Source organism: Haliotis cracherodii, unplaced genomic scaffold (assembly GCF_022045235.1).
Source record: "Haliotis cracherodii isolate W230 unplaced genomic scaffold, xgHalCrac1.p SCAF_7, whole genome shotgun sequence".
Taxonomy (NCBI): Eukaryota; Metazoa; Mollusca; class Gastropoda; order Lepetellida; family Haliotidae; genus Haliotis; species Haliotis cracherodii.
The window spans coordinates 15350583-15377879 of NW_027266330.1; the positions used below are offsets into that span (position 1 = coordinate 15350583).

General features: G+C 42.4%; 2 protein-coding genes across 2 annotated transcripts in view; both read right to left on the reverse strand.

Moving 5' to 3' along the window:
- The window catches only part of LOC139448536 (uncharacterized), a 92283-nt gene that overhangs the window by 60876 nt on the left and 4110 nt on the right, over nucleotides 1-27297 (reverse strand). The window lies entirely within an intron of this gene.
- LOC139448692 (neurofilament heavy polypeptide-like) lies at nucleotides 714-12214 on the reverse strand. The gene is made up of 2 exons (XM_071230243.1): nucleotides 12125-12214; nucleotides 714-1886 (listed from the first exon to the last, which is right to left on the reverse strand). Exons 1-2 carry the CDS (start codon nucleotides 12212-12214, stop codon nucleotides 714-716), a joined length of 1263 nt encoding a protein of 420 aa, XP_071086344.1.

Below are 27297 nucleotides of genomic sequence, written 5' to 3' on the forward strand. Positions count from 1 at the left end.
TACACAATCTGTTTTCCCTTGATATCGCTAAATGTCTACCTTTTTTCTATTAGAAGGTCATGCGAACTACATCTGAAACAGGACAGTGCTGTTGGGAATTTCTTCACATTTACATCGAAAATATATTTTTCAATAAGAATGAATGATTTAAAACAGGTGTAGTGATTTAACTTATTGTGTAAACATGGTGAAGAGTACCACTTTTGAAAATACATATCTTTTAGCCTTTGTTTAAATTATATACGAAACGATCTGGTACTGTTAGATGTTGCTCTCTCCAAATGTAATCACACACGCACGCACACGCACACACGCACACACACACGCTACATAAGTGCAATAGTCTTGTACGAGACGTAAACCCCATTTCACACGAACCGTTAATTCTTGTTCAACAATTGCGGAAAGGTTTCGGATAATAGCCATAAATTATTTAAGAATGTCCTGGAAAGATGCTACTCGCTTGATGTAACCAGATTGACACAATAACATGGGCAAACGAATGAGGTTAAGGCCGTCCAAGGTCTGGACAGCACCATGTGACGTCAGCACGCGTACACTGCGGCGTGCTCCGCTTGGTGAGGCGACAACGCTTGCCACCAGCACCTCCCTGGAGGAGAACGAGATGTCCAACGAGCACGTGTCATCACGGACAGTGAGAAATCAGATTTCAGATCAAGGAGGGTGATCAAGCGTACTATGCTGTTAGGTCGTCATCCTTGGGAACGTTTGGCCTGGTATTTGGCCTGGTATTTGGCCTGGTATTCGGCCTGGTATTTGGCCTGGTGTTTGGCCTGGTGTTTGGCCTGGTATTTGGCCTGGTGTTTGGCCTGGTGTTTTGCCTGGTGTTTGGCCTGGTATTCGGCCTGGTGTTCGGCCTGGTGTTTGGTCTTGTATTCGGCCTGGTATTCGGCCTGGTATTTGGCCTGGTGTTTGGCCTGGTGTTTGGCCTGGTGTTTGGCCTGGTATTTGGCCTGGTATTTGGCCTGGTGTTTTGCCTGGTATTTGGCCTGGTATTCGGCCTGGTGTTTTGCCTGGTATTTGGCCTGGTATTCGGCCTGGTGTTTTGCCTGGTGTTTTGCCTGGTATTTGGCCTGGTATTTGGCCTTGTATTTGGCCTGGTATTCGGCCTGGTGTTTGGCCTGGTATTTGGCCTGGTATTCGGCCTGGTGTTTTGCCTGGTGTTTTGCCTGGTGTTCGGCCTGGTATTTGGCCTTGTATTTGGCCTGGTATTTGGCCTGGTGTTTGGCCTGGTATTTGGCCTGGTGTTTTGCCGGGCATTCGGCCTGGTGTTTGGCCTGGTATTTGGCCTGGTGTTTTGCCTGGTATTTGGCCTGGTGTTTGGCCTGGTATTCGGCCTGGTATTTGGCCTGGTATTTGGCCTGGTGTTTGGCCTGGTATTCGGCCTGGTGTTTGGCCTGGTATTTGGCCTGGTGTTTGGCCTGGTATTTGGCCTGGTGTTTTGCCGGGCATTCGGCCTGGTGTTTGGCCTGGTATTTGGCCTGGTGTTTTGCCTGGTATTTGGCCTGGTGTTTGGCCTGGTATTCGGCCTGGTGTTTGGCCTGGTATTTGGCCTGGTGTTTGGCCTGGTATTTGGCCTGGTATTTGGCCTGGTGTTTGGCCTGGTATTTGGCCTGGTATTTGGCCTGGTGTTTTGCCTGGTATTTGGCCTGGTGTTTGGCCTGGTATTCGGCCTGGTGTTTGGCCTGGTATTTGGCCTGGTGTTTGGCCTGGTATTCGGCCTGGTGTTTGGCCTGGTATTTGGCCTGGTGTTTTGCCGGGCATTCGGCCTGGTGTTTGGCCTGGTGTTCGGCCTGGTGTTTTGTCTGGTGTTTGGCCTGGTGTTTTGTCTGGTGTTTGGCCTGGTGTTCGGCCTTGTGTTCGTTCTGAGGTGGACACACACGCTATTGATTTGCAAATTGACATTTTTGCATATTCATGTTTGTTTATGAAATCACGCATTTTCTTAAGTATGGCAAATGAAACCATTTGAACACTTACAGGAGTCTTTTATTTGTTGCAAACTGAAATTGTTTCAGATTTGGTAAAAAACATTACTTAGCATTAAATTTTATTCAATGTCACAGGAACTTTTGTTGTTCAGCATATAGGTCTTCAGCAACCCATTATTGTCGTGAGGGGCGACTGACGGAATAGGGTGGCCAGTTTCGCTGACTTGGTTGATGTATGTCATCGTATCCCAATTGTGTGGATGGCTTCCGGTGGCCATCTACAGGGCACAAGTATTGCACTGACACTGACAAAACCTATACCAGGGACGCATCAGACACTGGAGGCAGGAGGAGGAGGCTTGACTGGCTGCACACGCTACTGACAATGTCGTCACAGAAAATCTTGTTGCTTCCATTACAGTCGGGGGCACGGGTGGCCCAGTAGTCCTAGGGCTCCCTTCGTCCCTTGCGCACGCCAAAAACCGATCATTGTGTGTTCGAATCCCTGTTCGCCATCCACAAGTGTCTTCGGAACTCTGCAGCTGCCTGCTTAAGTCACGTACCAATATTGTCAATGTTATAACAGTGAAATATAGACCAATGTTATGAATACCACTTTCTAACATGTTTGTTGTTATTTAGACAAAGAATTACTCTTGAAAAAATAGCACATGTTCTGATTTCTATGCCATAGATTTGGGGTCAACGCACAAATTTCAAACCTTATTGCCAAAATGGCAGGGAGCTCTTAACCGTTTTCAAGGTGAATATATCTCAAGGTCATATGAAAGCTTTCAAATAAACATTTTTCTCTGATTTCGACCTTGTGGGCCTTCCGCAAAAAAAAATACCAAAAGAAATATTTGAGGAAAGTGTTTCTGAATTATATTTGTCACATACAAAAAGGTAAATTATACTACATGGAATGTGTATTGCACTACTAAAGCAACGTGGTTCCACAAATTGTCTTCAAGTATTCACCGAAAATGAAATGTAGTGATATTTGTTAAGGTCCAAACGACACATTTCAGGTTATTCAACGCAACAAGTCGGCAACGCGTTGACATCGAAACTTTTCGATCGCTCAAAACGTTATTGTTGTTGCTTGCTGCCCTGTCGTACCCGCGATTATATCATGGACCAAGGATTTTCGTTCAACTTTCATTTTGGTTTTTTTCATCATTATTAAAGTTTCTTCTCGCGCGTTTCCCTGTCCATCTTGTAGGGCAACGTCCCCACTGGGTTTGTCATGTACAACCAGTATTCAGTAAATATACAACATACATGTCCAATAAAATTGGTATACCTTCAATTCTATTGAAAACAATTCTGAGCGCATCCTCTTACGCGCTACCTGGATGTGGGTTAAATGAAAAATAAATTTAACAATTTTATTATATTTTTAAATTTCGGAACTGGTCCTCTGGTGCACCGCCTGGTTGTGGATTAAACAAAATTGTTATATCTTCAAAAAAAAACTATTTTTTTTATATTTCGGAACTGGTCCTCTGATGCGCCGCCTCGATGTGGATTAAATAAAATTGTTATATCTTCAACAACAAAAATATTTTTTTAGATTTTGGAACTGGTCCTCTGATGCGCCGCCTGGTTGTGGATTAAATAAAATTGTTATATCTTCAATTTTATTATGTTTTTATTTTTCAGAACTGGTCCTCTGATGCGCTGCTGGGATGTGGGTGAAACATAATTGTTATACTTCCAATTATGTTTTTTTTATTTTTGAACTGGTCCTCGGATGCCGAGCCTGGATGTGGGTTAAAAAATGCTTCTCTGGCGTGATGTGATTCGCTGCGCTGTTACAGCACTATACTTTAGTGAGGCCGGCCTTTGGAAGGGCTGTGCTGGAGCTTGGACAGAACTGGCGGACACCACTTCAATATGGTGTCTGAATTATGGAGTTGTGATGCCATCAGTACTCTTACTGCAGCTGGACCATCACACTAATTAAGATCCCCTTCTGCTGCACTTATTTATTGTTAATTATTCCCCACTGACTTCACCACATAAATAATTCACTTCAGAAGGGATGTATTCAATTTAAAATTCTTTGATCGTATTGTTGTCTACAGCTTCTGGGATCCGACCGAGGCTTGCGGCGGGTCGTTATTTAGATACACACGGCATATACTATAATCAGTATGTCTTTATAAAAAAATATTGTAAAAAAATGGCTGGTTTTTTTACATCACTCCGCACTGTAGATCCTTTGACGACAGTGCAATGCAAAAGTAGGTCCCCTTTTAAGATTTTGAACAAAGACTGACCTCTGGGGACAATATGACATGACGATATAGTGTGAGAGCAGTCGTTAGTGAGTGCGAAATGTTATGACTGTAACGTCATAGTGGTGTGTGAGTGTGTAGTGTTATCGCTGTAACGTCATAGTGGTGTGTGAGAGTGTAGTGTTATCGCTGTAACGTCATAGTGGTGTGTGAGAGTGTAGTGTTATCGCTGTAAAGTCATAGTGATGTGTGAGTGTGTAGTGTTATCGCTGTAACGTCATAATTGTGTGTCAGTGTGTAGTGTTATCACTGTAACGTCACAGTGATGTGTGAGTGTGTAGTGTTATCACTGTAACGTCACAGTGATGTGTGAGCGTGTAGTGTTATCACTGTAACGTCATAGTGATGTGTGAGTGTGTAGTGTTATCACTGTAACGTCACAGTGATGTGTGAGTGTGTAGTGTTATCACTGTAACGTCACAGTGATGTGTGAGCGTGTAGTGTTATCACTGTAACGTCATAGTGATGTGTGAGTGTGTAGTGTTATCACTGTAACGTCATAGTGATGTGTGAGTGTGTAGTGTTATTACTGTAACGTCACAGTGAAGTGTGAGTGTAGAATGTTATCACTGCAATGTTGAACTGGTCAATGAATCTATTCCTGTTTTATTTGAACTTTTGCTCTTTTGATACGATTACTCATAATGCTTTCACTGCCTTAAATCCACATCAGCTCTTCCCCTGCCTACAGCCGTGTATGTTGTTTCCACAGTAAGAATGCCTATTACATGCTTGGAAGGAAAAGTACGAAGGCTTATTTCCTTAATTCAGTGTATTTAGTCATCGTTGTGAATAACAGAACAATAGTTGAATAGGAGATGACGTGAATTGTAGATGATGATCTTGTAGTATCTGTGTCCGCACTGAAATATACGAACACAATAACAATACAATTCTCAGTTGACTTTTCGTGGTTATTTGTCCTGTGACAGAAATATGAATATCAAACTCCCGTGTCCCTTATTTTTTTTTCATTTATATATATATCTATTTATTTATTTTTAGGGTTTTTTTTACTTTTATTTATTTATTTATTATTATTTAAAAAAAAATTTATTTTTTTAATAATTATTATTATTTTTTATTATTTTTATTTATTTTTAGTTTGTTTTTTTTAGGGGGGGGGGGGTGTAAGGTAAAATAGTCTCTTTAGAATTAGTGCAGGTTCCGACATACATTATCACATCACCTCTTCTGACCCAACAAACACGTTCTTGGTCCACCAGTGGTATCTATATTCGCACTACATCCACTCCTGCTTGGACATACCATACATCTAAATACAAGTATATACCGTCAACGCAAGAACAACCAGTCTAGATTATCCGCCGAAACAGATTCCATTGTGTGGAAAAGCCAAAAGAGAGGTGTAAATTATATGAATGTGTCACTGAAAACGATACACGGATAGTGCTATGGTGAACGATACACGGATAGTGCCACGATGTAAGATTCACGTATGGTGCCACGATGAAAGATACACGGATGATGACATGTTGAAGAATTCACGGATGGTGCAATGGTGAAAGTATGTAGCCCAATATGTTCGGAGCATCAAGTTCCAAGGTAATGACAACTTGGGGCTAAGGAACTGCCTCGCGAACATAAACAGACAACTACAACGTTATCAACTCCACCGTTGAGTCCTCGTTGTTCATGTGCTTTTTATGAGCTTTTGGATCTTTGTTTACTATTATAGGGATGCTTAACTTATAATTTAATACGAAACAAGTAGCATGACCTTTTCAGGCAGGATCAAGGAACAAGAGGATTGCAACAGCTTTTGAATACTGATATTAAGCATGAATCTACTTTCATGTTTCAAAGGTTTGGGTTACCGGTAGAGCAAAACATGCTTATCCTTTTCGCGAATCACCTGGCGCCATCACTGAGTTGCAGTGATCCATTCAAATAAGTGAGTGAGTATGGTTTTACGCCGCTTTTAGCAATATTCCAGCAATATCACGGGACACCAGAAATGGGCTTCACACATTGTCCGCATGTCGGGAATCGAACCCGGGTCTTTGGCGTGACGAGCGAACGCTTTAACCACAAGGCTACCCGACCGCCCCCAATTCAAATAATGTTCCTCAGCGAAGATCCGGGTTAGAATTGGTCTTCAGTAACTTATCCTTGTCGTAAGAGGCGACTAATGGGATCGGGTGGTCAGCCTCGGTGACTTCGTTAATGCCTGTAATCTTTTCTCATTTGCGTAGATCGATGCTCATGATATCATTCACTAGATTATCTGGTCCAGACTAGAACATGTACAGACAGCTGTCACATAGATTGGATATCGTTGAGTGTCGAGATAAAAAACAAAAACAAACATCATTGAATGATCATCGTTGGTTTGCTTTCCGCGCCCAATGGAGTGTGTCTCGGCGGATATTCGATCTGATTAATCTCTGGCGTCAACGTTTTGAATTTACATAATGATTTGAACATATCTTCGTGATTGCCGTGGACGATTGTTATCCCAAGAAATTGATACCGCTTTAAAATATAACTTAAATTTCCACCGACCCAAAATAGGAATAATATCATGGATGAACTTCAAAGTGATATCGAAGGGTTTTGTCGGTTCTAAGGAATGTTGAGTATTTCGATGATTCAAACACAGAGGAGGGTATATCACTAGGTAGGGACAAAAGTTGTTGGATTCCGAAAAAAGGTATGAATTCACATCTAGATAGATATATTGACTCTGTTTCTAATGTTCCTTTATTACCGCAAAAATGTCCAAATAAGTCTAGCATTTCAAATTCATAACGAAACGTACTATATAACTATCATTATCAAAGAAGCCGACAAAGGTGGGTCTGTTGTCATAACGGGCGTTAATAATTACAGGGAAATGTCTTAAGATATAATTAATGATGAGGACAATAACGTCAGTGTTCATAAAAAAAACTTTTCTCACAACATTTTCAACAGAAACCACTAAAAAAGGAGTTGGATTACCTCACAAACTTCGTAAGAAAGAAATCAACTTTCATGGATTACAGTAAACTACGTTTATAACGAACACGCTTTTAACGAACTGGCGGATATAACGAACTGGTTTTTTGGTCCCTGCCATTTGCTGTATATATGTTGTATGTATGATTATAACGAATTACGGTTATAACGAACTAAAATTAGTGGTCCTTTTAAGTTCGTTATAACCGTAGTTTACTGTACCTGAATTTCACAAGTGTCAGGATATTAAGATAAATGTAGAAATGATAGTGATGGCTGAATTGAAACAGAACACCCTGGTGGTTTGACACTGAGACGAATACTTGCAGGACCTAGTTGTGATACACATCGGTTGAGTAATTCTATTGATATATTACGTAAAACTTATATTACAAATGTGCACAGTTATACTAGAAATACGAGGGATTTCCTAAACTAATTGCCTCAAGAAAATCAAGACTAAACCAAACTTTTGATGTCAAACGTTAATATTGTAATTCTCCCCTGTATCATTCTGGTTAAAGGGATATCCAGAATTCCAAACTTCCGACAAGATTCTTCAAGGAATTCTTCATAGAAAGTGTTTAGTATAGAATAAGAATACGTTTAATTTTGATGCGGCAAATTATAGACAAAAAAAGGGTACGGCAATGAGGCCTAAAATGGTACATACTTAGTTTTGGATACTTGGAATAAACTCGGGAAACCAAAGTAAGAGAACAGTTAGGACCTAAAGTCGCTGAATACTTCAGAACAAACTGGAGACGTTTCCTTGACGATTGTTTTATGCTGTGGTCCTTTGACGACAACGAATTAAATCTGCTTTATAACATCCTAAATAATTTGAACAAATATCTGGATTATACCATTGACTCCAGTTACTCTGAAATTCCATTTTGGCACACAATGGTAAAACTATTAGAGCGTGATGTAAAAACAGATATATACTATATACCTACAGTTACTAAGCAATATCTACCTTTTTCATCTTGTCATACAATAAGAAGCATTCCATATATCTCAGCAAGGCGTATCTGCATGATTGTGTCAAATATATCTACAAGGAACATACGATTTGCAGAACTAAAATGATATCTACACTCCCGTGGATACCCGATTCTACTTGTGGAAGATGGGATAAAGAAATCAACAGCCACAGACAGAAGACACTGTAAAAGTGCGTTTGAAGCAAATTGATAACATTATCAATCTAGCCTATGTATCTACGCACAACCCCAGGAATATGGGGAATATTCATAACATTTGACAGAATGTTCATATATTGGACAAACGGAATGCTTAATTGACAGAATGCGCGTCCATAATTAAACAACAGATAATGGACACCAAAACAAGATGCATTCCAGTGCTCACATAAACAAATGCGCAGCAGGAAAGGAATTCTTTTCAAAGATAATCTTTTTTTAAAAAAATGAACACTGCTGATGACATGCAACGTAAAACGTTTTCTTTAAAACGTTGTGACCATCTTAAAATTGGTAACGCAATGTACACTGCCATTGTAGTGAGTGAGTGAGTTGGGTTTAACGCCGCTTTTGACAGTATTCCAGTTATATCGCGGCGTGTCAGCTTAATGTGGGAGGAAAGCCCGAGGTGATGCAGGTCTCAGACGTTTACCACTTCGGTGAAACCCACGAGCACAGGTATGGTACTGACAAACCTAGAAACACAATCTGGGCGAACCGGGATTCGAACCCCAATCATAGGTTTCTGGCGAGCCCAAGAGATACAGCTCTGCACAGCGAATCCCGGCGTCTTAGACGGCTGGGCCACCCGTGCCCCCAAAGGCCATTGTAAAGCCGCTTATACTTTGGCAACGTCGTGTCACAGTATTTCTGCAGTTGCATAGTGACGTCATAATATAATTTGTCACTGTAATCATTTCTCCATGATGATAAAAGTGAAACACGAAGGAGAGAAGTTCGTGTAGTGTGTGATTATTTTGTTATTTCCTCATATAGATATGGGGTATCTTCAGCTATAAAAGTATTCCTGAGGAATGTTTTGTCAAAAAACAGCTTTAAAGAAAACCAAATTGAGTCACACATATTTATTTGTTTCGCACATGCTATGTCACGGTTTGAAAATGTTGAAAGAATGAATAACCTATTTAAAATGAATCATTCTTATTTTAACAAGAGATATTTCTGTTTACGAATACATGCAACATCGTACAAGATCTATACATAATCTACTTATCTATAAAATACATCAGTTGTTTACGTACTCCAAGTAGGAACACATTTTACTTTTCCAAAAATATCGGAGAAACAACTGAGACAGGAAACAGGATCTGTTGGGGTCCACTGTAATTATTCCAAGATTAGCCAGAAAACTCACATACGGAATATTGAATTACAGATAGACCAATATAAGAAAGGGGTATACAACAGCGTCTCAGAACCTATATTCTGAATTGACGCAGAGTCGCAGCAGGACGTCATCTCGATGTGGTCACAGGAAGCCTTAACTTGGAGTATTTTAGAAAAGGGAAATACTGTTCTTTTTGTTGTAAATCTATATTTGAACCATTTTCATGTTATGCTCCGTTCAGGAAGACATTTGGTGGATGAATGGAAAGAGATCATACGTGAAGATACAGGTACTTGTTTTTGTGTGCTGAACCTCAAAATGGTGATCTCACAGTGTGGAGACGAAACTGAAGACACGAGGGTGATTTTCTTTATCATCCAACGTCATTCTTCCAACTTTTTTAGTTTGTAGACAGTAATAAGCAGTGTCTTAAGTGTCAAAAGTACTGCTAACAGCTTCAGTAGCAGAGCCATTAGTGATGTCATTTGATTGTGACATCATGGTAACAATGACGTCACAATTGTCTGCAAAGCATTGTGATGCAATTTCATTGCAACGATATCTACAATGTAGAAACCGTATACTAGTAGTACCGTCCTGAAGTATACGGTATTTTCGTATTGCAAAGCTCGGTACTGACCAAAATATATTTATTTACAAAATTGGTCTCATAGATATCCGAATCAACCATATGTATTTATTACAAAATGGTTAAAAATGATTTATACCAGAACACTACAGTAAACTACGGTTATAACGAACTCAAAGGGACCACTAATTTTAGTTCGTTATAACCGTAGTTCGTTATAAGCTTATATACAGCATAACTATGTATTTATTACAAAATGGTTAAAAATGATTTATACCAGAACACTACAGTAAACTACGGTTATAACGAACTCAAAGGGACCACTAATTTTAGTTCGTTATAACCGTAGTTCGTTATAAGCTTATATACAGCATAACTACAGCAAATGGTCGGGACAAAAAAGTAAGTTCGTTATATCCGTCAGTTCGTTATAAGCGTGTTCGTTATAAACGTAGTCTACTGTATTTATATTGTTCAGATGTTAAAAGTTCCGGGCTTTCCCCAGCGAGATTTCTATGTTGTTCACATGACCCATTAATTAAAACTTGGCGTTACATGGGTATTAAAGATTGTGCACCCTGAATGACATTGAAGAGGAATATCACTTTCATTTTATATGCTTTTATTATTCAATATTAAGGACTAAGTATATCCCTGAATAATACTATGTAAATCCAATTTTTTTAAATTCACATCTCTGTTAAACAACTCGAATTGCTGACTTATTCAACAATTGTCTTCGTACATTTATCATGCGATGACACACAGGGAAAATATTATGTCATAGACCCAACTGCTCTGAATGTACTAATTATAAATGTACTGTAGATCTGTGCCCTCCGCAGTGCGGAAATAAAGAACTTCCACTTTAGATAAAGACATATTACGTGGCTGTATGGTAGAATTCGTTCTTTGATAGTCCAAGGGGGCTCTTTGTCGTAAATAACGCAAAAGGAACCTTTTTCCTCTTAAATAGCACCAAACTGGCTCTTTGACTCTCACGTAGTCCAAAGGATATGTTTTATCTCAACACACCAAAGGATCTCCTCAACTCAAGCAATCCAAAGGAGCTCTTTACTCAGACAATCCAAAGGAGCTCCTTAACTCAAACAATCCATTTAGCTCTTTAACTCGAACTATCCAAATTAGCCCTTTAACTCAAATGCTCCAAAGGATCTCTTTAACTAAAACAATCCAATTAGCTCTTTAACTCAAACGCATCAAAGGACATCTTTAACTCAAACCATCCAAATTAGCCCTTTAACTCAAATGCTCCAAAGGAGTTCTTTAACTCAAATACTCCAATTAGCTCTTTAACTCAATTACTCCAAATAAGCTCTTTAACTCAAACAATCCAAAGGAGCTCCTTAACTCAAATAATCCAAATTAGCTCTTTAACTAAAACAATTTAAAGGAACCATCTCAAAATAGTCCATATTTATATCCAACCCAATATCTATCTCACTAAACATTACGCTTTTTATCTTTCTGTCTGACATGCAAGGGGACGCTGCTGCAGGGTATGACGGACTTTGAAGCACAGCACCAAGAAGGTAACACTCTTCCTTTGGTTGCAGATGCCGTACACACTCAAACCTTTATGTGATAAACCATACACAAGGATGAAAGGATGATTAATAGTGTCTTGCTCAGACAGGTGATTTATGAGAAGTAAATCTTCACGAATGGAACGTCTTTCTGCTGTTATATGGCAACCCTGTCTTATTTCCTCTCTGTTTGAAGACAGAGCGGCAACAGTGCGGACCAGACAAAGATAGCCACATCATACGCTTTATGGATGCATTGTATCGTCGCTGTTGGTGGATAGATGTGACACGTTGTCGTAAATGTCCTATGTGTGTGTCATAAGTTATTAGTGGTCATTATTACATGCTTGTAGGATGTAGTATGGCATGGGTTTCGAGCCTTCCCTCACAGAACACACGTGATGACGCCTTAGGCAAGTGACTTGTGCCTCTGCTCACCCAGCAGTGAATGGGTACCAGGTAGGATGAGGTGGTGATATGACTGTAAGCCTTCCAGAACCTCACAGACAGCTTGGGTTGTACATTCATCAGGGAGCTGAGAATGAACTTCGAGTACACACGGATCCAAAGACTTGGGTAATAATGATGCGAGTGCTTTGAGGATGCACTAGTGTATAGAACCTAGCGCACTATTGTTGTTGTTGTCGTCGTCGTAGTCATCATCATCATCATCATCATCAGTAATTATCATTAATATTAATGTTGTTGTTGTCGTCGTCGTCGACATCATCATCATCATCAGTAATTATAATTATCATTATTGTTGCTGTTGATGATGTTGTTGTCGTCGTCATCATCGTCATCATCATCACCATACTCATCGTCAGTAATATCATTATCATTATTGTTTTTGTTGATCATGTGTTCAAGTTTATGGTTCATATTTTATAGACAGCACTGCTTAACATACTGGCGATGGGCACACAGAACTTCGGTAATCCTGGTGTCTTAATACCCCAGAGAGATTAACCGGCGTTAGGATGTCGGGACAGACAGATCGGTGACAATAAGAACATGAGACGGATAAAGAGGAAGCAGAGTAAATAGTCTTCGCATTCCCTTGGCAAAAAAAGTATTTAATATTGTGAACGTAAAGTTTGAAAAGCTTACGAAAGACATCCTGACAGAGATATGGATGATTCGCCTATCTTGGAGGTACATGAGTTGTGGTCGGGGAGTGGGATTAGGCGACAGATGGACAGAGAGAGGTAAGTCCACACATTGCTTCGGGGGGTGGGATTAGACGACAGATGGACAGAGAGAGGTAAGTCCACACATTGCTTCGGGGAGTGGGATAAGGCGACAGATGGACAGAGAGAGGTAAGTCCACACATTGCTTCGGGGAGTGGGATAAGGCGACAGGTGGACAGAGAGAGGTGAGTCCACACATGGCTTCGGGGGGTGGGATTAGGCGACAGATGGACAGAGAGAGGTAAGTCCACACATTGCTTCGGGGAGTGGGATAAGGCGACAGATGGACAGAGAGAGGTAAGTCCACACATGGCTTCGGGGAGTGGGATAAGGCGACAGGTGGACAGAGAGAGGTGAGTCCACACATGGCTTCGGGGAGTGGGATAAGGGGACAGATGGACAGAGAGAGGTAAGTCCACACATGGCTTCGGGGAGTGGGATTAGGCGACAGGTGGACAGAGAGAGGTGAGTCCACACATGGCTTCGGGGAGTGGGATAAGGGGACAGATGGACAGAGAGAGGTAAGTCCACACATTGCTTCGGGGAGTGGGATTAGGCGACAGGTGGACAGAGAGAGGTGAGTCCACACATGGCTTCGGGGAGTGGGATAAGGGGACAGATGGACAGAGAGAGGTAAGTCCACACATTGCTTCGGGGAGTGGGATTAGGCGACAGGTGGACAGAGAGAGGTGAGTCCACACATGGCTTCGGGGAGTGGGATAAGGGGACAGATGGACAGAGAGAGGTAAGTCCACACATTGCTTCGGGGAGTGGGATAAGGGGACAGATGGACAGAGAGAGGTAAGTCCACACATTGCTTCGGGGAGGGGGATTAGGCGACAGATGGACAGAGAGAGGTAAGTCCACACATTGCTTCCAGGAAATGGAGTACAGTATGGACACAGCAAGGGCTGTCTACTAAAGTGGGAAGGAAGACGGGCGTGTTCCTGATTCCCGTGTTGGAGGTGTGATATGTAAGGGGTGGGGGTGGTCGTGTTTGAGGTGGTGGCACGGCAATTTGCCACATTTATCCTTACCAACACCAACACCCACACCCATACTACTACCCCACGTCCACATACACGCAGACACCCACACCATCACCACCGCGCCAAACCACGCCACGCCACCAATCCAAACCACGCCACTTCACGCCACCAGTCCAAACCACGCCACGCCACGCCACGCCACGCCACGCCACGCCACGCCACGCCACGCCTCGCCACATCACGCCATCAATCCAAACCACGCCAGTTCAGCCCACCAATCCAAACCACGCTACGCCACACCACTACGCCACGCCACGCCACGCCACTCCACGCCACTCCACGCCACTCCACGCCACGCCACCAATCCAAACCACGCCACGCCCAAGTCTTAATTCCGTATCACTGATGTAAGTAGACTCAACTTGACATGTTGCTGTGAGAGCTGATGCTCGCTGTATCTCGAGAAGGTGCTTGCCAAACTATCTCAGGCAGATGTCGGGTCTTTCGAGAATTCCGAACGCTGACCCTGGCGCCAGGATAGCATGATCTGATCAGCGCCTTCCACTGAACGTCAGTTTAACATCCCCATGCATTTTAAAATCCCCTTAAACTTCAGCCGAATAACCATTGGTTTAAAAAACATCGTGACTCGATTGGATATTTCCAAATAATCACCTGCTTCATGGTCGTTCTCGTATGAACAGAAATTGAACATTTAAAACGTGCTTAACATTGGGACTTCTTATAATGAGAATCCCAGGACTTACTTTCTTGGAGACTATAATACTTCATTTGTTAAAAAAAATCTTAATATCGGGTTTAAATGGAAATGTACGATGTGTGTTTATTATGGCGACTGGGTGTCTAATGTGACTGCGGCGTTTGAATGACTGGTGACAAAGTCAAAGATCATGGTTCAATGATCACACTGTAGACCACTGGTTAGATCTTGTGATGTTGATGAATGTCGCGTACGAACCGTGAGCTGGTGATATTGATGAATGTCGCGTACGAACCATGATCTGGTGATATTGATGAATGTCGCGTTCGAACCGAGATCTGGTGATATTGATGAATGTCGCGTACGAAACCGATTCACTCATGAAGTGTGGCATTCATGTAGTCGTGTGTAAACCACGATTTTGTAGCTGATGCAATTGATACAGACGCCGACGTCACGCATACATCTGAATATTTAATTATGTTTGCGTAAACTCCTTAGAGTAATTACATAAGTAAATTCGACTATTACTGAAGCGATAGCACAATCCTTAGAGGCGACGCCATTCCTAGTTCAGAGTTGCGTCCAAAGGCGTGCTGGAAGCCTATATGACCGTGGGTTTGAATCCCGGTTCGCCCTGATTAAGTTTCTAGGTTTGTCAGCTCCTCACTCGTATTCGTGAGTTGTAGCAGAGAGGCAGCATCACTTTCAGTTTTCCTCGTGTTCAGCTGAATCCTGGTAAAACGGAGTACACCCAAACCTTGCCTACCGCTGAAGCAAAGACCAAAATAGTTTTTTTACCAAACCGTAGGCCGATCCCGAACTTGCTTTAGCCTGGTACATGAACTATGCTTCATCAGATTTAGTTTCGATCTACAACTTAAAAGATTCAGACATAATGCGTTATTAACGGAAAGAAACCAAGGTATATGTGTCCCCTCGTCATACAGTAAACCCGACTACACTCACTCACTCACTCACTCACACACACACCAACTCACTCACTCACTCACTCACGCATTCACTAACTCACTAACTCACTCACACACACACCAACTCACTCACTCACTCACTCACGCATTCACTAACTCACTCACTCACTCACTCACACCATCCAAACTACACCCATCCACCCACCAACAAACACAGACGCGCGCTTATAACATGAACAAACGCAGACATTTGCTCACTCACTTACTCCCCCAAACACAACACACCCACTCACTCACCCACACACCCACCACACTCAGTCATCCATACACCCACTCACTCACCCACACACCCACACACCAACACACTCACTCACCCGCGCACCCACGCACCCACGCACCCACCACACTCACACATCCATACACTCACTCACTCACTCACTCACTCACGCCCAGTGACGGGAATAAAGGATATCCTGCGCATATTGATGATCTTTCTTTATGAACAAGTACAACTAAAGGCGATTACAGATCGGAAGTCCCAACAGCTATCGTTGATTAAAGTAAACAGAGGGTTGATTAACGCTGAGATCAGACTAGAAGGAATCCCGGATAGTGCAGGAAAGGTCTCTGATTGAGTGTGCCGACTGGGTATTACATTTGCACTTTACACGGGGTCAGTTTCCATACGCGCATGTCTATTTATTTTTGTGTCACTCTATTTATGTTTTGACATTGGGTTGATGTCCTTTTTTCTGACCCTTTTCAAATACAAAATTCACAAAAAAATCAAATTCATCAAATACTTCAGATTGTTGAAACTGTCAATCTGACGATTGGATGAATTGGAATTGCTCTAGATGACTTGTTTTTGTATTTGAAATCCGTCAGATTAAGCGAGTCAATTGTCTTGTTTCACCGGTAGGGGCAACAGAAATGGCTCACATTATAACCTACGGAATCCTGGAAGGGACATTATCGCGTTCTCGACCTCACAAATTCAAGCTTAACGGGACGAAAGCAAATCACAAATGTCGCTTTTAAAAAAATAGTGTTTTTTCACGACTGGACGACATTGCGCGTTGTGTTATCGCCATTTCATGACGTACTGTTGATTTGTCGTGTCGCTTCTCCGTTGGGTGTTTTCACTCTTTCGTCTGTGGCTGTTTCGCATTATGGCTATATCGTGTCAGAATGTCGCCATATCGTATCGTACTATCCGATTGTCGCGATATGGTGAGGATATCTAAGGGCGTTATAGCGATGTCCCCTCTCAGCCACCATACGTCAAGGCGACACTGGCCGAAACATTTAGGTCGAAACATGGCGTCGCAATGTCCTTGACAGTTGTTGATTTAGTATTATAAGGTTGTTCTATAACTGAAATACTGTTCAAAGCGGCGTTAAAATAAAATCACTCACGGGTGATGAGGTGAAATTGAGTTTAACATCGCGTCCAAGATTATTGCACTTGATCACAGCGACGTGCATGCACGTGTGTTTATGTGGCTGCTTGTACTAGACCGGACTAATGCCGATTTATAGTGCTAGCTCACTGAGATACCATGCCGCAGTTTAACATGAATACCCCACTCAGACACAGTGTACTGACTCCGAGCCAACAAGTCCTTGCCTTAGCCCCTTAATGCCGAGCGCCAGGCAGGGTAACAACAAGTACCATCTTTTACGTAATTTGGTATGCCTCGGCCGGGAATCGAACCCCGAACCTTCCGCTCTCTTGACGGTCAAAGAGGCTGTCAAACTCACTCACACTCATAAAGCCAATGAATAATAACCATAAAACACTAAGTACAGCGAGGTGTATTGGCCCAATGGTTACTGTTCGTCGCGTCCCCGCCCTGGTTTGGTTCCTAAATCAGTCCATTGTTCAATATTAGTCGGGGGGCACGAGTGGCCCAATTGTCTGAGGCACCGCGATTCGCTGTGCAGAGTTGCGCCGCTTGGACACGCTAGAACCCTGTGGTTTTGGGTTCGAATTCCAGTTGGACCCTATATTTTTCTAGGTTTGTCTGCACCATACCCGTGCTCGTGGGTTCAAGTTCTAAATATCTGAGACCTGCATCACTTCTGGCTTTCCTCCCACATTAAGCTGACACGCCGTGATATAACTGGAATAATGTTAAAAGCGGCGTTAAACCCAACTCACTCACTCAATATTAGTCGGCCGGTCTCAAGGGGCATATGGCGTGCTGTACCTAGGTGTGAGCCGATGTACCCCGAGCCGACAGACTCGCCAACACGGTACAACACTTTATACCCCGAGGGCATTTTTACAACGAATATATCTCAGGGGCACAATTTATTTGTAAAAAAAATAAAGATACTCTTCAAAAAAGGAAACACAAAGCCAGATTTGTTTGAGGTGGGAAAATACATTTATACGAGGATCCGTACAAGGTATTGAGCCAATATGTTATGGAGAGAACACTTGGTGATTGTAGTCATCTCAGTTATCGGTACATAGGAAAAATCCAAGGTGAAGGTCAACTACCATCTATAACGCGTATGTCCCCCGTTGGAATCGATAGCGGCCTGACATCTCCTGCCCATGGTAGAGACGAGTATGCGAATCACGTCCTGGGGAATGGCAGCCCACTCAGCCTGCAACGCAAAAGCCAACCGCTGCAACGTCTGGGGTTGTGGTTAACGTCGGCGTAGCTGTCTATCCAATTTATCCTACAGGTGCTCTATGGGGTTCAAATCCAGGGATCTGGAGGACCAGGGGAGAACATCAACGTTGTTGTTGTGTAGACAGGCTCTTGTGATCCGTGCCGTATGTGGTCGAGTGTTGTTCTGCTGGAATACACCGTTGGCTACAATTGGAAGGGCGTGTGGTAGGAGAATTTCGTTGATGTATCGTTATGCTGTAAGATTGCCCTGGATATGGGACCAAACCTGTCTTGCCATGATGAGAGATAGCCTCCCACATCATAACGCTACCCCCACCAAACCTGTCCACTTCCTGTGCGCAGTTTCCGGCGTAACGTTCTCCCCGACGTCTGTAGACCCGTGCTCTTCCATCCCCTCGACGGAGGAGAAATCCTAATTCGTCACTGAACCAGACATCTCTCCATCGCAGTTGAGGTCATACCCTGTGTTGACGACACCAATGCAGTCGTTGTTGACGATGTTGTCGACTCAGTATGACGCGTCGGATAGGACGTCTTGCTCGTAGACCTGCTGCCCATAAACGGTTTCGTACGGCCTGGTCGGAGATTCTGTACGGTATTTGGGATGCGGTTGAGGTGGCTGTGGTCGTCCTTTCACGTAGGTGGCGCAGTCAGATGTCTCGACCTTGGCCGATCACATGTTAACCCATGCTGTTGAAACCGATCCAATAGCATTGTGATGGTGCTGGGAGTCACATTGAAAACCTTCGCTACAGCTGATCGGGATTCCCCTGTCTGCAAGTGGCATATGACGTTGTTTCTTTGCACTTCTGTTAATCCTGGCATGATGTTGGACTGTCACTGTTCGATTGACGCAGATGCCAGGCAGTCAAATTCCCTGCACTTTAATACCGTTCATAGTGCTGCTGCACGTGCAGTGCGTGCAGCTCCATGGCCCTTTTGTTAATGGCCCTTTTCCGAACCGTACGTGTTTCTCGACTAATGGTTTGCATGTCCTTGTTGTGATCATTTTGATCCGGAAAATGTGTCACTGACACTATAACACATTAAACCTCTTCGTTCGCACCTCTTGGTCCGCTAATTTTGCGTTTAGGGCCAAAAATATCCGTTTTGCATGTTGTTGTTTTTAAGAGTATACTATTAACTATACTTTCACGTAAAACTGTTACTAAGGTGAATGTTTGTCCTATTTTACTCAACAGTAAAGCGTGAATTAGTACTAAAAGAGCATCTTGCGTATTCGCCCGTACTGTTCCTTTTTCTATTAGACAGTTAAATAAAAATCATCTAAATTGTAAACATACCTGTCCTAAAAAGTAAAAAATAAAGACGTACGTTTGCACATATATCAATTATTGGTTAAATTTCTAAATACATGTATAACTTTTTGAACTCTCATCAGATCCAAATCACACACTTCAAACATAATCAAAGGCCTAACGATGGTAATAAGGAACAACAAAACCCCACTGGCCTCTTAATTAGACAACTTTAGCAGTTCTAAACACCCCTCACCTGATACGTAATTTTTGTCTGTTTCCTGTTCTTTGGATAAGGAACAACAACAGTTAATTAACTAAAGTATTTTGCGTTACTCGATCAGCGAGAAATGATTCAGCAACTGTAACATTCCCAATCTGCAAATTACCTATTGGTGATCCACATGAACTGAATAAAGCCAACAGAAAGAGAATTTTGTAATTCAAAGGGAAGCACTGTTTCTAGTTTAATTAACAAATATCAAGCAGTAATCACTGTGCACTCGGTAATGGTGATGCTGCACTTGTTAGGAACAAGGTGACGAGAGGCGGGTTGCGTTCACGCTACTCCGCTGTGGTCGTGGTGGTTACTCCCATCCTATCAATCAAAAAACGATCAATTCCAGAAACCGCGGACAAAATCTCAAAATAGTCAGGGAAAAAGCAGCTTCGGAGTGAAATTAAGTTACCGACTGGAATGTCAGAAAGGCAAATAATCCATTCTGTGATCAAAGCATTTGATTCTTATTTTGGTCAAAGTTCAGAGCCTGCATAATCCCGCCATGTCTTCTCAGTATTACTTCGTCCATGTCTGGCCGCAGCTCAGGGGCGCTCTCCTCTAAATGGGAACAATAATCGACTTTAACTACCCTTTTGTTGAGCAGTATGTAGTGGCTGTTATCAAATGTTAATCGGCCATATGGAAAGGGCGACAGTTTGCCAATGTGTGTTAGTTGTTTCGGGTCATCCTTTTCTTTTATGTTTTTATTAAAATCAGTCATTTCTTCAATACCCTTGTTTGATCGGGGTTACAAAATTCAAGGCTTCTGTAAGGCAACTTAAAAGGTTTAATGGTGAACTTATCCAAATTTGTCGCATCAGTGACAGAAATTATGTCTGATGCAATTCCCTACTTTGACTTGTATATGTTCCCGTTTTTTTATGAACATTGACTTGCATTTGCATGTGTTTGTGATGGTGCAACCTGTGAGGCAGGATACGCTCAAATTTTCGCGACATCTGTTTAATAGCATCTTCCCGAGGCAAGCGAGTTAACTGACTTTAAAAGTCCAGTTTCCATCCTTGCCGAACTTGGCTGGAATGACTGGGACGGTCGTAGCGCCACCAGTGGCTATTACCAGTTATGTCGTCCCTTCTAAGCCTCTCCTATGGACCAATCAGATTCCACCACTCGTATCACTTGCGGTTTGCTTCACACAAAATATTGGCGCCCAGTCAGGACGATCTGACCGATAATCAAGATCTATATTGTTATAAAACGGGTCTTACAACGCGAAATGCATCAAATCACCTTGATTAAAAACATATTAAGATTTTGAAAATATCTGCTGACAACGAGTTGGCGGTGCACATGCTTTGCAAATCCTGCAATCGACCGAAATCTGCACGCCAGTTTACGAACCGGATTTCGATTTCGGTGCGCGATTTTTATTGGACAATGCATAGACTCGTTAGTCCAGCCAAAATTTTACTCCATAATACCAGCCTAGTTCGGCAAGGGTGGAAACTGGACTTTTATAGTCAGTTAACTCTCTTGCCTCGGGAAGATGGTTTAATAGGGATTCATAAACAAATGCTCCTGATATAGTCGAAATCGTACAATGGACTCTTTTAGAAGAGATTACAAATGATTATGGAAAGGGTTTTGTCGCTTTTATTCAACAAACTGCACACTTTGAATATCAGTAATATGAGGATATAATACATCAATTATCAGAGTTTCACCCCTCATGCCTCCCTACAAAACACCCTACCTCACATCACTGTATTGTCCAAAACCACTCGCCACCACTCGCCCCTTTCCGTAACCTGCGAGAACACTCGTCCCCCTATCGATGAATGTAATGTGCGAAAATACGACAAACCAATCAGAATGCGCGTATGACTTCAAGCTCTTCGGTCAAAGAGTCCCTCGGGAATTTTATTTGATTTCACATATATCTTGCATCTAAATTCATCAAAACTGGCTCCCACAGGAGAGATTGGGCGAGATCAAGCGATATCTACATTTAGATATCGCTGCTATGAAATTGCATCACAATGCTTTGCAGACCATTGTGGCGTCACTGGTTACCATGACGTCACAATTAAATGACATCACTATGGCTCTGCTACTGAAACTGGCAGCAGTACTTTTTACACTTAAGACACTCGTTGATATATTTGATATCAGAAGACACCCGGGTGAGATTATCTACATATTCCCTAGAAACACTTTAATGTGTTCAATCATACTGTATAAATACCTTAAGTCCCGATGTGTTGTAAACAGCATATGGAATATTCATGACATGGGGAAATATGCGTGAATTATAACGCAACGAGTTGACAATACTTTTAACCATGCCCGTTTGCGCTTAGACGGAATCCAGCTGCGATAAATGGCCACGAGAGGGGCACGAGTCGCTGTTCGGCTTGTCCCGGAATAACACGAGTTGGTCACGAATGGCCACAAACTAACTGGAGACGAATTTAAATCATTCTATGTATTATACCCTAGTTTCTTGACTCGATGAAATACGTCATTGTCCAAGTCCAACAAAGCCATGCTTCATGCGAATCACATCAGTGGGCAGATAATGCAAAAATACGCCTTCCACTCTTTGATTAAAAATATATATAATAAATGTCTGTCATTTTTCAGCATAATATAGAGAATATATATATAGTGTGCCCTTATATTGTTAAAGAATAAACCCATGAAGATCCGGGGTAGAATGGTCTTCAGCAACCCATACTTGTCGTAAGAGGCGACTATGCTTGTCGTAAGAGGCGACTATGCTTGTCATAAGAGGCGACTATGCTTGTCGTAAGAGGCGACTATGCTTGTCGTAAGAGGCGACTAACGGGATCGGGCGGTCAGACTCGCTGACTTGGTTGACCCATGTCATCATAATCCAGTTGCGAAGATCGGTGTTCATGATGCCAATCACTGGATTGTCTGGTCTAGACTCGATTATTTACAGACTACCGTCATACAACAAGAATTATACTGAGAGCGGCGTTTAACAAAAAAACAACAACAAATGTTAAAGAATATACAATATGTCAATATTGTATATAAAAGAAAGGCAAGCACATACACGGGTAGTTGTATCAACTGGAAAGTCTGTGGGTGATTTCATATTGGCAATGGAATCGGGGTAATTCTAATGTGCTCAGAAACAGAACAAATGGACACCTTGTCCGTCTGGCATTGTCAGTTGACCTTTAAAAGCTATCACTGTTGTTTTACCGGACTGATTTCCCCTCTAATCGAGGAGCCCTCAGACAATGCAAACACCCCAGCATCCATTTATCCATTTAATCCACGTGAAGGAGTGAATGGCTGATGTGGCGAAAACACTGGCGTGTGATCGCCGACTGTTGTCTTCGGCTACGTGAATGCGTGAAGTTTGTTAAACGCCGCTTTGAACAGTATTTTAGTTATGTCACGGAGTGTCAGCTTGATGTGGGAGGGAAGCTTAAGTGTTGTAGGTCCTAGGCGTTAACAACGCGAATCCCACAAGCATAGACATTTTGGCGAATAACCAAACACTATGCCCCTCGCACGCACGCACGCACGCACGCACGCACGCACGCACGCGCTCACGCACGCACGCACACGAATACTGCTTACTCTGGAGTAAAAACAGGGTTTTGATTCAGCATGATGTATTCAACAGAGTATGATTACAGAGCCATTCAAAGTCAGTGAGTGAGAATGGTTTTACGGAGCTTTGGATTTTGTCAGAATATTTTATCAAAATATAAAATTCTTTTCCTCTGTAAAACGTATTTTTTCTCTAACATGAATTTAGAAAGCAACAAACAAACTCACACACTCACATAAAGGCATTCCCTGTTAATGAAGGTCCAAGGCGCCGGGATTCGCTGTGCAGAGTTGCAGAGTTGCGTCCCTTGAAACCTATGATTGTGGGTTTGAATCCCGGTTCGCCCCGATTAAGTTTCTAGGTTTGTCAGCACTATACCCGTGCTCGTGGGTTTCACCGAAGTGGTAAACGTCTGAGACCTGCATCACTTCGGGTTTTCCTCCCACATTGAGCTGACACACCTTGATATAACTAGAATACTGTTGTTATAAGCGGCGTTAAACCCAACTAACTCACTCAGCTATATCATGTGGTATGAAGACACGACATAAGCACCATCCCCAGCTTCCAATTATGTCTTTCTTTTACAGAAATACAGGTCCCCAATGTCACGTAATTGGCGTCTCGATTGTGAAGTGATCCTAATCGGATGAGCCTATCGGAAAACAGATACAAGCATGATACCTCAACATTGAGGTATTAGTCTTGGCAAGACGCCAAAGACATAAGGGAATTCGCAGGTGGCCAGGCTTTAGGTGAAATGTGCTGTTATTCCAACGCGGCAGTTTTACAGTTACACAAATGGATAACTGACATCTACGCTACAATACATGCAATATTCAAGCTAAACGTTATCAGAGCATTCTTGTATTGTTTTTGTTTTTTCACATCACGCCCCCAATTCGTGATAACATTGCATTTTGGTTTTTCTATAACACCGTGTTTCCTTCATAAAGTATTTAGATGTGGAAACAAGGCATTCAATGATTGTACAGATAGTTTCTTGTCTTTTAAATACAAAATTTTTATTAGATAATAAGGCATATTTCAATAATATGTTGGGTAATTCATGCGTGTCAGCACAAGCATGGAGTGGATAGGCCATGGAAATATTTCAGATTCGAACCCACAAGCAGCGGATCCTGGCACGGACACCATCAGAAATGCCTTCAGGAAGCCTCGGAGTTTTAAGCTTGTTTGACTCGTGTTGATATATTTGACACAGAAAGATAATAGGGCGAGATTCCCTATATTTCCGCACATAAATAATCAAGCAGATGCTACACTATGAGGTAGGTCTAAGCTAAGAATTTGCCAAGAAAACACAATTACTGTAAAGTACGGTTATAACGAACTCAAAGGGACTACTGATTTTAGTTCGTTATAACCGTAGTTCGTTATAGGCATATATACAGTATAACAACAGCAAATAGTCGGGACCAAAAAAGTAGGTTCGTTATATCCGTCAGTTCGTTATAAGCGTGTTCGTTATAACCGTAGTTTACTGTACACTGCTGCTATTTTGGCCCCGCAAAATCCCATGTGACCATATGTATGGTTTTAATGGTCCGAAATATTAGTGAGTGAGTGAGTTGGCTTTGACTGCGCTTTGATCAGTATTCAATATATCAGGGCGTGTTAGCTTCTTGTTTGAGTGAGTGAGTGAGTTGGTTTAACGCCGCTTTGATCATTATTCTAGCTCAGTATCCGAAGTGATGCAGGTATAAGATGTTATGCCTTTTTGGTGAAACCTACGAGCACGGGTATGGTGCTGACAAACCAAGAAACACAAAAAGGGCGAACCGAGATTTGAACCCACGATCATACGTTCCTGGCACGCCTAAGGGAGGCAACTCTGCATAGCGAAAAGTCGACTTGATCACCCGTGCACCCTGAAATAACCCGAGAGAAACACCACAACACTGCAATATTGAAAAAGATAAAAATCTTGTAAATATATAAAGAATCTTATCCATGGATTTGTGTGTAAGCGTATCTCCAAACTAAGAGCTATAAAACCCATAAAGGTTCGATTTAGAATTGGTCTTCAACAACCCATGCCTGTCGTAAGAGGCGACTATGCTTTGCGTAAGAGGCGAGTAGTATAGGTAATGGGCGACTAACGGGATCGAGTGGTCAGACTCTGACTTTGTTGATGCATGTCATCATATCCCAATTGCGTGGATCGATGTTCATGATACCAATCACTGGAATTCTGGTCCAGACTGGATTATAAGCAGACCGCCGTATAAGAGCCAGAATATTGCTGTCTGCGGCGTTAAACAACATACATGCATACATGCAAGTGCTGAAAACAGGGAGAATATATATCGGTTTTCATTTTCAAACCGACACAAACGATGACATAGCGTGCAACGGTAAACGATGTCTCACTAAGCGCGTGTACCGACTGTGGCCACTGCATGCCGAGTGATTGACCAGTTCATTGCTGTGGTACAGATACTGACCAGTGGACAAAACATGTACGTCGGGGGCAAGTGGTCAAATAAAAGGCATGTTAATGAAAGACGACAAGGGCCTAAAGACATTACTATCATAACGCATACAAGAAGTAGAGGGAAAGGATGGTATTAAAGTGTCAAACGTTCTGAACGGCAAGTACGGAAACAAAAATATATTCATTAAAAGTATGTCAGGCCATATGGCATATGAGACACACAACACAGCTTACACACAAATTTGCATAAAAACAAGATGCATATAAACATAAAAACATAGATTCCCGTGTTTAACATTTAATTTTACTCAGGAAAAGGTGGAGTTAGTGCGAAAAACTGTTTTCTTCGCTGAAGCATTTGGGATAGTAATGCGGCAAGATGTGAGGAGAGGTGAAATGGAGTCAACGTCGCGTTCAAGATTATTGCACTTAAATAGCGACGTGTTTGTGTGCGTGCGTGCGTGCGTGTGTGTGTGTGTGTGCGTGCGTGTGTGCTGCTTGTACTTGTCCAATTTTACAGTGTAGCCAACTGAGATACCATGCCACAGTTTATCATGAATACCCCACTCAGACACAGTATACTGACCCCGAGCCGACCAGTCCTTGTTTTAGCCCCTTAATGCCGAGCGCCAGACAGGGTAACAACAAGTACCATCTTTCAACGTCTATTGACCGGATCGACGGAGTTAAAAAACTGCCTGAATTGCTTCAGGCATAACCCTGTTGAGATTCAGGTAGCAATATGACCCCTCTGTTGCCTTTATAGACCGATAGGATCGGATGGTCAGGCTCGGTGCTTGCCAACGTAGTTCGACTGCCGGGGACGTTGCCCTCAATATCAATCACTGGTTAGCCTGGTCAAGACACAAATATTTCCAGGCCACCATGGCACATCGTCATACCTTCATGGGCTTGTTTACACCCTGATCCTCCATCACTACGTCCGCTGTGCGGTGTTGTTGCTATTTTTAACCAACCAATCAAGCCACGGCCTGGTACAAGCGGGAGAGAAACCAGCGAGCGCACTGACCAATGACCGCTCAGATTACATCGCACAGAATTTCTCGTGCAATACCTATAACAGCCTTGCGACCATCAACTCGAATATCAATATCCGGCAACGACAATGTTTTTACACAAAATTCAGGTACGAAGCAGGCCCATTTAATTTCCTCGAGTTAAACACAGCCTCATTGCATAAGCTGACTGAATTATAGACACATTCCACTATTACACCGCGCAGCGGCGTTATGTATTCTCGGGGTATGGAGGGATGTTGGCCGTAATATAGTCCTACGATTGATGACTGCGGCGTTTAACAAGAACAAACGAAGGATACCTGTTAAGACATCATCACTTTTGACTCGCAATACCTGGAAGATCCGGGGTAGAATAGATCTTCAGCAACCCATGCTTGCCGTAAGAGGCGACAATGCTTGTCGTAAGATGCGACTAACTGGATCGGGTGGTCAGACTTGGTTAATTCATGTCTTCGTATCCCGGTTGCGTAGATTGATGCTCATAATGTCCATGTAGGTGGAATATTGCTGAGTGCGGCGTTAAACAAAAAAAAAATGGGG

Coding starts and splice junctions, on each gene's coding strand:
- LOC139448692 (XM_071230243.1), bottom strand. CDS start 12,214: ATGAATGTACAACCCAAGCTGTCTGTGAGGTTCTGGAAGGCTTACAGT. Junction 1,887..12,124: donor TGGTACCCATTCACTGCTGG/GTGAGCAGAGGC, acceptor TGTCCACCTCAG/AACGAACACAAGGCCGAACA.